The sequence below is a fragment of the Schistocerca serialis genome, chromosome 2 (genome assembly GCF_023864345.2).
Source record: "Schistocerca serialis cubense isolate TAMUIC-IGC-003099 chromosome 2, iqSchSeri2.2, whole genome shotgun sequence".
Classification (NCBI taxonomy): Eukaryota; Metazoa; Arthropoda; class Insecta; order Orthoptera; family Acrididae; genus Schistocerca; species Schistocerca serialis.
The window spans coordinates 683,952,830-683,966,842 of record NC_064639.1 but is presented as its reverse complement, the minus strand read 5'-3'; the positions used below and the strand labels follow the sequence as shown (position 1 = coordinate 683,966,842).

General features: G+C 45.0%; 1 protein-coding gene across 1 annotated transcript in view; it reads right to left on the bottom strand.

Moving 5' to 3' along the window:
* Window positions 1–14,013, bottom strand: part of LOC126457810 (lysosomal acid glucosylceramidase-like) — a 394,424-nt gene that overhangs the window by 339,940 nt on the left and 40,471 nt on the right. The window contains exons 3-4 of the mRNA XM_050094424.1: window positions 11,296–11,437; window positions 298–460 (exon numbers count right to left, since the gene is read on the bottom strand). Of these exons, the coding sequence (XP_049950381.1) occupies window positions 298–460; window positions 11,296–11,437 (305 nt within the window). The remainder of the gene's footprint in view (window positions 1–297; window positions 461–11,295; window positions 11,438–14,013) is intronic.

Sequence of the window (14,013 nt, the reverse complement as noted above, 5' to 3'; positions counted from 1 at the left end):
TTACCAGCAATAATCCCAAATAAATTCTAACATTTCGGAAAATAAATTTCATGCATTATCTCAATTGTGTGTCCATAATTGAAGAAACCTGTTAATAATCATATAGAAACAAAGCGCTTTCCTTGATATTATTTTGAAAATAAAAACGATTTCTATTTTTAAATCATATACATTAAGGAACTCTACAGACAGGTGCGTGACGTACTGCAGGAACAAGGTTCAACACAAACTTTAATCAATGTGCAGCTGAAGTCGTGATTCCTAGGTCCAATGCAGGAACACAATAATACAGATTACCTTGTATTCGATGTCTTCCGGCTGGAGAGCAAAGTTCTTCAGGGACGGGTCAGGCTTACTGCTGTCATCGTACGTGTAGTTGCGTACGGAGAAGTCGGTGCCACCCATGGGCAGGCGCACCAGCGAGTACTGTGAGCTGCCGTCGCTGCTCCCGAAGTAGCTCCTGCAACACAGCGCCGCCTGTCAACACACCTGGCAGCGAGCACTCCTACACACCAATGTATTGCATCACGTGACTGGCGGAGAAGAGGAGCATAAATGGCAAATGGTGTTAAAAACAGTCACCAGACCTGTTCCAAGAACCTACTAAACATGCACACTAAATCGCTTGACCCAACAAACAGTATGTCAAATTCTGACCTTCCACGAGACCTTCCTTCATCTCTTGCTAAGGTCTCCTTGGATAGAAGTGCCAGAGTGGCATATGGTCAGCATAGGTATATCCTGATTCCTTGACGTCATCAACAGCGGACACCATCTCTCATTATAACAGCTATTCAGTAGCTAAGTCCATCAAGCTTCAGCCCTCTAACCTAGACAAATATTTCACGGTTTCTGTGACTCAGTTAAAAATCTCTTCAGAGCGCTACGTTTCCCTCGCTATGAAATTGTACTCAGACCAGGTTTTACATCATTGCTTTATTTGGTGGCTAAAATCAACAGATTTATTGTTGAAAATTTCTTGCCTTCAGGACATGTGTAAAAATGAGCATTATGGTCATGGGCGTATAATCTCAACTTCTATATGACATAACGTGTAAAAATTCTTAAGACATTCACAATTAAGTCACTTTGATACCACGCTTGTCCATTTCTCATTTTTCTATTGGCAATGAAAATTTGGACAAACGTTCATTCTATAAATTTACCTCGAATCACTGATTAAGTTTTTCTTAATTACTGTTACTACTTGAAGCAATTAAATATTATTTTCCAAAATTAGACATCAAGCTGATCATTTTGATACCCCATTTGTCGATTGCGCACACTTAGTGTGGCCATAAAAATTCGGACAAACACAAATAAGTTTTCCTTAATTACCATTATATTAGTTTCAGAAAATTAAACCTTTTTCTGCAAAACTAAGACTCCTAACACTTATGCTGGTCAGTTTTGGTACCCCGTTCGTCTATTTCCTACTCTTTGATGGCTACGAAGATTCGGGCAGAAAGTTTCCCCCAAATTGTAAGTAAGATTTTTCTGGCGAAGAGTTCTCGGGCTTCCAGCCGGGTGGCGATGTCTTCAAACTGCGACGTTTCGACGAGTGACATACTCATCATCTTCTGGCGAAGTGCCGAGACTTTGCGGATGCCGGTCCCTTTATACCTGCGGTGTGCCCCCCACCACCTGGCCGCGGGAGGCTGGGTCCAGCGGAGCCGGCGGGCGGGGTGGAGGGGGAAGCGGGTGCGCCGTTCGTGTCTCCGTCAGAGCATTCTGATCGCATCTCGTGAGCTGGACGGTTCTTGTTGCGTTCCTGGCGTACTGCGGCTAATGCTGGATTCCAGGCCGCGCTCAGTTGATAGCCTTCGTCGAAACGTCGCAGTTTGAAGACATCGCCACCCGGCTGGAAGCCCGAGAACTCTTCGCCAGCTGTATACGCCGGGAAAGCATACATTCACAAGATTTTTCTAATTACCCAGATAAGTTTCAAAAAATCAAATTTTTCTGTGGAAAACTAAATCTAGTGCTGGTCTGTTTGATAGACCCTCTTTCCATGTCCTAATTGGTGTGACTATTGAGATGCGTACAAAATCCATTGTGTTACTCCTAGGAGGCTTGTTTCCGCTTGCCTCAAACGTTTGACCAAAAATACTATTCCAAAAATTGTAAAAATAGCAGGAGCAAACTCTTAGAAGAAAAGTTAAAAACAATGGTCAAATGTGTAAAAACAAAAGTTCATCAAAAAATCATGTCATTCACGTCAGAAGTGATGGTAAGTGGAGAAGAAGGATAGTGGTGAGTATGCTGGGACAGTCACAAACCAACCGTAACTCATACAGTCGAGAGACAGCACCATACAACAATGGTAAACCTAACATTGCTGAAGAAAAAACGACTTAACCTTTTGTGGAGTGCTCATACGCCAGGATGGGGAGATGAGGCGTAAGTTTCGGAGACAACAAAGGTGGTTTTATTCTGGATTCCAAAATCCCATCTCATTACTCCTCTTTTGGTTACAAACAACCTATTTTTCAACATAGTCTCCGTCCAATGCGACGGCCTTGCACCCCCTTACTTGGAGGTCTTGTACGCCCACATGGTACCACTCTACTGATCGATGTCGGAGCAGCCGTCCGCTGTGGACGAGTGGTTCTAGGCGCTTCAGTCCGGATCCGCGCTGCTGCTAGGGTCGCAGGTTTGAATCCTGCCTCGGGCATGGATGGGTGTGATGTCCATAGGTTAGTTAGGTTTAAGTAGTTCTAAGTCTAGGGGACTGATGACCTCAGATGTTAAGTCCCATAGTGCTCAGAGCCATTTGAACCATTTTGATGTCGGAGCCAATGTCTTGCTGCCTCAGTCGCCTCCCCATGATCCACGTACTGCTTGGCACAGAGTGCATCCTTCCTTGGGCCAAACCGATGGAGGTCAGCAGATGCGAGATCTGGGCTGTAGGGTGGATGACTCCTATGAAGCTTTATGGGCTCCTCTCGGCTGCGTAGACTTGTGTGAGGCCAGTTGTGCAGCAAGGTGTTTGATTGTGATCCATCGATCACCTCGAATGAGAGTGTCACACGTGCCAACAATGCAGGAGTCACAGCTGTGTGCAGCCGGCCGGCACGCTAGAGATCGGACAGGTTTGCGCGGAATGACTCAGAATGCTTTTGTTCATTGCCACGTGTCCGTAAACATTATATTATCCTTACGAGTATATGCAGTGCTGTGGATTTCAGCAAAAGAAACTCAATGACAGCTCTCTGTTTGAAACCCACCTCATTTACAGACGCCAAACTGAAGGCTACAAATTGAGCCGTCACCTATTGGAGCTTCATGAAACTATAGGGGCTGAATCGTAAATATTTCACGATTTAGCACAACAAATTTTGCATTTTTTTCAACAGAAACTGGCCGAGAAAAACGCCCTCCCAGTGTATGTGGTGTATGATTAATCAGTTCTGCGAAGCCTTGATCCGGGCAAATAGATCTTCCATGACTAGACTTGTAAAAAAGTCTCTTCATGCGGCCCCACAAGAAAAAGTCTAAAGGGATTAAATCTGGGGACCCTGGTGGTCAAGCGTGTGGTACACCTCAACTAATCCACCTTTCACCACAGATTACGTTCAGACGCGAACTGCAAAATGTACTGCAGCGCCTTCGTGCAGAAACTATAATTAATGCCGAATTTCCAACGGTACATCTTCCAGAAACTCTACCAGTAGTTTTTGCAGGAATATCAAGTACCTGGCACCCATTAGGTGGGGAGGAAGTATGTATGGCGCAATCACACGACCATCGCAAATACCTGCCCAGACATCGATGCCGAAAGTGTGCTGAAATATTCGTGTACACGTGGATTTGAAGTGTACTTGATTACAAATGTCGCAATTTCGAGCGTTAAAAATACCTACCCTGTTGAAATGCCCTTCGTCGGTGAATAAAATTCGTCCTGGAAACTGAAGAAAATCCACACAACGGTGTAAGAACAACGTACAGAAATTGAAAGGAGCATGGCGTGTGCCTTCTGGAGGTAATATGAGTGCAATTGGTGTTCATGCAGAACACGCCAGACAGACGAGTAAGACACATGCAAGTCACGTGCAATGGCTCGAGTGCTCATCGATGGGTTCTCTTCACCTGGACGAGGCACTTCCTCTTCCATGGGATGAGTAACTTCCTCTTCCAGTACCATAGTGTGCCGCCTTCTTGCAGCACCACAGTTTGCTCTATCGTTTGTGAATTTCCCACCTTGCTGCAGTCGTTCTACTCTGGCAAATATGGTACAAGATGGAGTCACATGACTTGGAAAGTACTCGTGGTACAGTCGTTGACCTTCACAGTCAATTAACAACATATCGGTGCACTCTTCGAACGTTTACTCAGGCACCATGTTACTGCAGTACTAGTCACTGAAATATATCTGACGCATCATCAAGAAGCTTGGAAATAAGGCAGATGGCAACATAGCACATCAGGTGATATCGCGTTATCGTACCATTCATGAATGTGGATAGCCTACCATGACAGGCAAACATGAAACATATGGCACGCGACTGAGTAGCTCTTGTTTTCCTTGTAACATGAATACAGACTATTTCCGCACATCAGTTCCTACGTAAAACTTGATCTCCTACGTCCCCTTTACAACCTCTAAAAGTGTGTAACATGATTTGTGAAACATCTTCTATACACACTGATCAGCCGGAACATAATAACCCCCTACCTATTAATCGGTATGTCCACCTTCGACACGGATAACAGCGGCGTCGCGTCGTAGTATGGAAGCAATGAGGCCTTGGTAGGTTGTTGGACGGAGTTGGCATCACATCTGCACACACAAGTCACCTAATTCCTGCAAATTCTGGGGAAGGGAGCGATGAGCTCTGAAGCCACGTATTGTCACATCTCAGATGTGATCGATCGGGTTCAGATGTGGCGAATTGGGGGGAGGGGGGGGGGGCAGCACATCAACTGGAATTCGCCAGTGTCTTCCTCGAACCATTCCATCACACTCCTGGCCTTGTGACATTGTACATTATCTCGTTGAAAAATGTCACTGCCTTCGAGGAACATGATCGTCATAAAGGGGTGTACTTGGTCTCCAACCAGTGTACCATACTCCCTGGGCATCATGGTGCCTTGCGCGACCTCCATTGGACCAGAAGATGCCCATGTTAATGATCTCCACAGCATAATGGAGTCGCCACCAGCTTTTCTCCCTCCCATAATACAGGTGTCAAGGAAGACGAGAGATCCGCGCACTCCCATCAGTTTGATGAAGAAGGTATCGGGATTCATCAGACCATGAAACGGTCTACCACAGCACCAATGTCCACTGCCGATGGTCATGTGCCGATTTCAGTCGTAGTTGCCTATGTAGTGATGTTAACATTGGCACATGCTTGGGCCTTCGGCTATGGAGGCTCACCGTTAAGAGTGTTCTGTGCACTGTGTATTCAGAAACACTTGTCCGCTGTTAAAGTCTGATGTTAGTACCGTCGCAGTTCGCCACGTGTTGAAGACACTCACCACAGCACTCCTCGAACACCCGACAGGTCGTGCAGTTTCCAAAATGCTCGTGCCGAGCCTCCGGGCCATCACAGTCTGTCCTTGGTCAGACGCAGGCAGATCACGAGCCTTCCTATTCTACACACGGACAGGACGCTCACTGACACACCGTACACCGCGCATGTGTCTGACTAGCAGTCATTCCTCGCCAGTTGACGCTGCTATTACCTGGACGAGCTTATATCGACAATAGGTCGGTGGTGAGTTTATATCAACAGTAGATCGGTGGTCACAATGTTGTGACTGATCAGTATATACAGGGTGTTTCACTAAATGTGTTTGCCTCTGCGACTTACGAAGTAATAGGCGACGGAAATATTTATTGCGGTAGGTCACCATAATAAACGTTACGCTGTCTGCGGAGCTATGAACGTAGTTTATTGGGTTATTATCCAAAGAGTTACAGCAAAAGGATACGATTTTTTAAATGGAACAATAGCTGTTTCTATCATTCACTGGAATCAGTAACACCAGATGTGTATACATCAATTTACATTCCTATCACGTTTAGTTTGGGAGCTACAACCCTTCAAAGTTTCAGGGCCAGATACCACACACGCTGCGCATAACGCAATGCGCCTTTAAATGTGTTGCGGCGGAGTGTGACACGGAGCGAGAAGCTTCCTCGATGCCCTGTTAGACTGCCGACTGTCGCCGCACACGGCCGTATACCCGACAGTTTGAGCCACACAACCAAACGGGGCTCAATATACCCCAGTTAATGACATCGGATTAAGATGGCATACACGAACAACGAGTACATTGACATGTTGCTGATGCTCAGCGAGTGCCGACACGATGCCATTGAAGCAGCCACAGCGTACGCCCTGAGATATCCTAAACGAAGAGCTCCGGCAGCCATTACGTTCTTACGTGCCGAACAACGACTTCGGAAAACAGGTAGCTTGGTAATGCGCCGCAGTAATAGACGAAGAACTGCAAGAAGTGGGGAGACGGAGGTGTTTGTTTTAGCTGCAGTACACCACGATCCTCATGTCAGCTTACGAGCCGTTGCTGCAGTCGCTGGTGTCAGTCTCACATCTGTGTGGCGCATAGTACACGGCCGCAGGTTTCACCTGTGCCGCCTGTCACTGACCCAGAAGCTGCATGGTAATGATTTCCATGCGAGACTTGCATTCTGTGAATGGGTCATGCGTAGTTTTACGCTGGAGTCTTTACAAGGTGTTATGGTCTCTGATGAGTCCACGTTCACAAACTACGGTGCAGTGAATTGCCATAACGTACTCTACTGGGCCACAAACAATCCTCGGTGGGTACGACCTGTCGATCATCAACGTAGGTGTTCTATTAATGTATGGTGTGGAATCCTTGGGGATGAAATCATCGGTCCACACTACTTCACAGGTACACTGACAAGTGAGTTATATCTCGCGTTTATAGTCGACAGTTCGGGTGGTCTCCTTGAACATGTGTGTCTACACACGAGAGTCCATATGTGGATGCAGCACGATGGTCACCCAGACCATTCTACGCGTGCTGTTGTGGAAGAACTAAACAACAGGTTTGCAGGAAGGTGGTTGGGTGGATGCAGCACGATGGTCACCCAGACCATTCTACGCGTGCTGTTGTGGAAGAACTAAACAACAGGTTTGCAGGAAGGTGGTTGGGTGGATGCAGCACGATGGTCACCCAGACCATTCTACGCGTGCTGTTGTGGAAGAACTAAACAACAGGTTTGCAGGAAGGTGGTTGGGATGCCATGGTCCTCATTCATGGCCCACAAGGTCGCCCGATTTAACGCCATTAGATTTGTTTTTGTGGGCATATGTAAAGGATCGTGTTTATGTCATTGAGCCCACATCCCCAGATGATCTAAAACGGCGCATAGAGGATGACACCGGCGAAGTTACATCTCGTCCGCAGATCCTTTAGAAGGCGCATTGCATTGTGCATTCAGGAACATGGACACACATTTGAACATCTCATTTAAATCAATTTCCCACTGCCAGAACATCCATCACCCACCACACAGCCATGTGTTATGTACAGCGTGTGGTATCTGCCCCTGAAACTTTGAAGGGTTGTAGCTCCCAAACTAAAAGTGATAGGAATGTAATTTAAACGGATGTATACACAACTGGTGTTACTGATTCCAGTGCATGATAGAAACAGCTATTGTTCCATTTAAAAAATTGTATCTTTTTGCTGTAACTCTTTGGATAATAACACAATAAACTATGTTCATAGCTCCACAGACAGTGTAAAGCTTCTTATGGTTACCTACCATAATATATATTCCCGTCGGCTATTACTTCGTAACTTACAGAGGTAAACACATTTAATGAAATACCCTGTGTAATGAAAGGATGTCATGGTAGGAATGATGGTTACATACGAGTATACGAATATAGGCCTACATCAGAAAAATCGTGGATTTTGGAGGGGAGGGGGTTGCTAGGCTTGGGTTGAAACACTTTTATTGATTTAGATTCCATCCCTCCAACAAGGTTGCAATATAATACTTAAGATTAAAATATTTATTCACATGTTTATAAAAATAAAACACTGATGAAAAAGATAATATTAGCAGGCCATATATTACAAAACAGACAAGTGCAGAGATGTTACACGCGTATACGAAGCCACAAAAACATGTTAAAATTACAAACGCTCGTAGCTTTGGCTGAGCTCACAAAGGCACATGAAATTTCAGCACTAATCCAAGAGGCTGGAAAGTGAAGGGCGTCTCAGTTGTTGACCCAAGGACATCGTCAATTAATTGCCTTTGATACGGGGTAAATAATATAAGATCGTGGACCAATGGAAACAAGTCGCCTGGTCGGATAATCTCGTTTCCTGTTACATCACGTCAATGGCCTACCGTCATCAAAGCAAGCAGCTGCTCTAAACACGCACCGCATCATGGGTTTCTGCTACAGGAGACAGTCACCCGTGCTTCCATAGTAGTAAACGATGACAGGATGGTAGCTGTGGACTACGAGCACATTATTGAAAACCACCTGCATCCCTTCATACTTGATGCCTACCCCAACGGTCATGGCATCTTCAAGCAAACCCAGAACGGTACTGCAGTGGTTTGAGTTGGTGTCACTCGATATGAACCCGATGGAACTCTACCGTGGGAAAACGGCGTCACAGGCCATAAGTGACATGGGTTAACGACTGCTGCGGAAATGTGTAACGGCGGATGTATGTGCAGTTGTTGAAATTCCAGATCAACAGCCATCAACAGTGTCTCCTCAAGCACCACTCTGCGAACGTTGCTCCGTATAGAGGCCTCTGTAGTAGACGACTCTTTCATGCGCCCATTCTGACTGCTGTTCATCGGCGACGAAGGCTGAAATCTGCACGCCAGTGCCGCAACTGGATGTCCACTGAGTGACGACAGGCAGCCTTTTCAGACGAATCACGTTTCATGCTACATGGGACAAACAGCGTGTCTGATAGCAAACATCCTGGAAAAATCGGCGGAAGGGTCCAGAGCAGAGGAGGCAGCGTTATGGTGTGGGGAATATTTTCGTAATTCTGAAAGGCACAATGTATTAACACGAGTACGCATCTATCCGTGCGGTTTGTCCACCCCCTACATGCAGTTTGTTTTTCCTTGGCAAGATGTCATCTATCATCAGGACAATGCAACATGTTACAGAGTACGTGCGTGGTTCGAAGAGGACCAGAGTGAGTTTAACGTACTCCCATAGCCTCGAAATTCCCCGGATTTGAACCCAGTCGAGAATCAATGGGGCCATCTCGATCGGGCTGTCGACCAAGAATCGTCAACCGAGCGCAGCTGGCCACAGAACTGGAGTCGGAATGGCTCCAGATCTCTGTCAGTACCTTCCAGGACCTCACTGTCTCGCTTCTTGTACGTCTCGCAGCAGTCTGCACTGAAAAACGCGGTTATACAGGCTTTTGACAGGTGTTCATGTTTATGTGACTGGACGATGTGCTTACGTTAGTATGGTAAACTTCTAAAATAAGGTTGTACCTCGTTTCGCTGCTGTGGGCATGTATATATGTCCTGCAACGCCGTTCTCCAGATGTAGTAAACGTGTATACGCGCTTCGGTTTCATTTTCCTACAGTGCTATGGACGTCTGATCGTTCAAATGGCTCTAAGCAATATGGGACTTAACATCTGAGGTCATCATTCCCCTAGACTTAGAACTCCTTAAACCCAACTAACATAAGGATATCACACACATCTACACATGAGGCAATATTGGAACCTGCGACCGTTGCATCAGCGCGGTTCCGGACTGAAGCGCCTAGAACCGCTCGATCACAGCGGCCGGCTATGGACGTCTGAATTCGTCCTGACCTGTCGACCTCTCACCGATGCGGACAAGTTACGCCCATATCTCGGAGAATAAAAAAGTTTCGAGTATTTATGATAGAAAATATGTGACTCATCGCATGCTATCATTTGAAAATAAACTCGTTTCGATATCTTGAATCGCTTACGAGATATGGCGATTTTTATGACAACATGACATGCAATATCCAAGGGAGTGAGTTGGGGCATCGCGCGCCCCTCCTTCGGATATAAAACCAAATAACTCGAGAATGCAAAGAAAAATTGTTTTGCTCTCAATTTTAAATAAGATTTCGATATCTCATCTCATTCACTGCAATGTATGAGCTAAAATCAATCATCCGAAAAGTTTATGCAATGCGTTTTCTCCTTTGCAATTTTTTTTAATTTCGCGCAATTTTTTACTTTGTTGATGCACCACAGTTAGTACGGCATATAATGAAAAGAAATTCAGTCCTTTATGATTTAAAAATGTTAGACTGTAAGATGTACAAGGATAAAAAATTTTCACCTAGTCGTTTTCTTAAAAAGTATGTAACAGCAGCTGGTAAGTCCGCATGGATGGAACTGGGCGTCCTAGTGTCCATCTGATATGGAGACCCAATAACTCGTGGACGAAATGAGATATAGTTCTTCTCACAGTTTCAAATAAAATTTCGATATCATATCTAAGTTACATTTATTGCAATGTACGAGCTAAAACCAACCGCATGCAAAGTTTACGCAATGCCTTTTTTGCTCTGGGAACTCTTTAATTTTTTTTTGCGATGTTTTACTTAATTTGATACAGCGCATTGAGTATGACGGGTTCCAAAAAGAATTTCAGTTCTTTATGGAGCGAAGATATCAGGCTGCAAGACACGAAAAACTCAATTTTTTTCGCCAAACAGTTTTCGAAAAATCTGATGACAAGTATTTCAAATAGGTCGGAACGCCATCTCTTTGTACAGGCAATATTTTATTTAAATTGATGCAGAACAGTAAATATGATGGGTAACGAAAAGAAATTCAGTTCTTTGTCGATGTGCAAAAATAAAATTTTGTCACCTAATAGTTTTCTTAAAATCGGGTGATACGTATTTTATATCGGACAGAACGCGTCTTTAAGCACAGGCACCAGCATTTAGCCAGCATTACAGCCATAACGAAGCCGCACTCAGCACAGAATGCAAAGAAATGGTTACTGAGTAGATTATGGCAGCATTTAAAATTTTTTAGTTCTTGTAATAATTACAATAAATATTGAAAATCTGATTTTTGATGGCGCTGGAAGCTGTTAAATAGGCAACAGAGAACCGAGCCTTGGGAACCAAGTACTGGGAAGCAGTTTAGCTATTCAGATGACGCTGTAATTAAACGGTGTCGATTTTCGTTGGCACATCTCTGTTTCTTTTCATTCCCGGTGTAAATACGATTTTCTGGCAGCCCAGCCTAGAGCTGAGCGAGACAAGTAGTGCATGTAAGTGATGTTGGCCCTACCTGAGCAGCTGCTGCTGGGTTGCTGAGCTGAGGGCCCTGATGTTGATGGCGGTGGAGTCCGACATACCGCCGCCGAAGCCCAGCATCCGCTGGAACTGCTGGCTTGTATCCACCCGTAGGCGTGCCACTCCAGACTGCAGCTCTGCGACCACACAACAGGGCTACAGCACGACTGGCATCTGCGTGTGTCAGCTGTACGGCTTTGTTTGCCTGTCTCTTGTTGTTGTTGTCTCTAGTCTTTCCACACATGCCTATGCTTTTTGAGCCTCTTCACCTATATGTAGAAAGTGCCACCTACACCGACCTGAATCTGCTTGCTGAAGTCAAGCTCTAATATATAATCTGTCGCCGTACCATTCCCACCACACACCTTGCTTGTCATCATTCATTGCCACTGATGCCCTCTGTATCAACATCCCCCATTTACATGATCTTTCTGCTGCTGAATACTTCCTCACCTGATTCCTAACCTATGGCACCCTAACTGCTCATCTTAATCAACTTTATACTTACTACTGCTTTACCTTTGTGGGTTAGACTTACAAACAGAGCAGGGGCACAGCCATCGGAACCAGAATGGCCCCTTCCTATGCCTACCCTTTCGTGGGTCACTCCAAGTGGGCTTTCCTGGGATCCATAAGCCTCCAGCCCCTGGTTTGGTTTAGAGTTGTTGATGACATCTTTGCCATATGGACTCATGGTGAGGCTTACCTATTAAAATTTCTTGATTTTCTAAATAGATTCTCCTAATTAAATTTCACATGGTCCAACCCCAAATCCCATGTTACTTTCCTTGGCGTTGATCTCATCCTCACTCACTGTCACCTCCACACTTTTATTCGTATTAAAACTTTTAACAAACAACATTACTTTTTTTGACAGTTGCCATCCTTCCCATGTGAAATATTCCCTCCCATACAACTTTGGCACTCGAGACAAATGTATTTGTTCAGATGAAAACTCTTTACAGCAGTACCACCATTCTCACCGTAGCCTTCTTTGGACGTAATTACCCCACCAGTACAGCTCAAAAGTAGACTTCCTGGACCATCTCATCCAATCTCAGTACTGCTGACCTCTCCAGAAAACAACTAAGGAGTACATATCACTCAGTATTATTCTAGTCTTGAGTGTAGTAATCAGCTATTTCGACAAGTCTATGACTTCCTAAAATCATGCCTGTAAATGAGGTCCCTTCTGTTTGACATTTTGCCCACCAAAGCCACATTAGCTTTCCGCCGCCCTCCAAATCTCCGAAATATCCTTGTCAGGCCATATGCTCCTTCCGCGCCCATCTCCCTACCCCATGGCTCCTATCGCTGTGACTGTATCCAAAGTCGGCCGCTGTGGTCGAGCGGTTCTAGATGCTTCAGTCCGGAACCGCGCAACTGCTACGGTCGCAGGTTCGAATCTTGCCTCGGGCATCGATGTGTGTGACGTCCTTAGGTTAGTTAGGTTTAAGTAGTTCTAAGTTCTAGGGGACTGATGATCTCAGATGTTAAGTCCCATAGTTCTCAGAGCCATTTGAACCATTTGAACTATATTGAATGTAAGACTTGCCCTACCCACCCTCCTACCACCACCTATACCAGCCCTGTAATGAGAAAACATTTACTGTCAAAGAGAGAGCCACCTGTGAAATTACATGTTATATACTAGCTGTTATGTACATGCTGTTCAGTCTTTTACATCGGCGTGACTACCGCCAAATTATCAGTTAGCACGAATGGACATAGGCAGAGGATGTATACTGGCAACAAACAATATCCCGTTGCAGAGCATGCTCTACAACGTGACAGCCGTGACCTCGGTGTCTGTTTCACCACATGGGCCATCTGGATTCTTCCCCCAAACACTAATTTCTCAGAACTCCACAGGTGGGAACTAGAGGTACATCACGTCCTTCGTTCTCGCCACCCACCTGGCCTTAATTTGCGTTAATTTCTTTGGGCTTAACATTTTTTCACAGTAACCACTCCTTTCTTCACTTCGTTTTTATTTTCTACCTATTTTATTTCGTGCCCTGCACTTAGCTTTCCCTTCTTATTAAGTCCTGCACGGTGGTTTGGCAGTTATCCCTGGTTTGCGTATTATCCTGCCTTCCTCTTTTCAGCTGTCAGGTTTTCAAATCTCGTCCAGTGCAGTCTCCAACAATCAGTCTTTCCTTCTCATCCCGTCCGGTAATTCTCCCATGATACGGGGCTCTAGACCACTTTTCTGAACTCTAACCCTTTTCTTGACCCTCACCAGTCCCTTTCCTCCACCCCTCTTCCTTCTCCTTCAGCCCTTCTGCCAGAAGACGGAGCCACTGCCTCCGAAAGCCTGCAAACCTTAATACATTTATAAGTGAGTTCTCTTGCCGCCGCTTGGTAAGTAGATTCTTTATTTAATCAGAAATGTTATACTTTCAAAAATTACGGTAGAGTATAGCCACATCTGCAGCTGCAGCTAACAGTACACTGCTGTTACAGAACCAGTCTCCGACAACGTCTGCTAGAAAAGTGTCTTTTACAGTTGTAGAACATGAAAAACTAGTGGAGATAGTGCCCTAGTTGTCATGTATTTTTGATGTAGCCATTTTTGTGTATAAAGATCAAAACGATAAAGATGATGCTTGGAAATAAATCGGAGAATTTTTTCAGAAAGCAGATAAGAATAATAATGCGTCCACCCCATTTGTGAGATATAATAGCGATTTGCACCGCAGTTACATTTAAC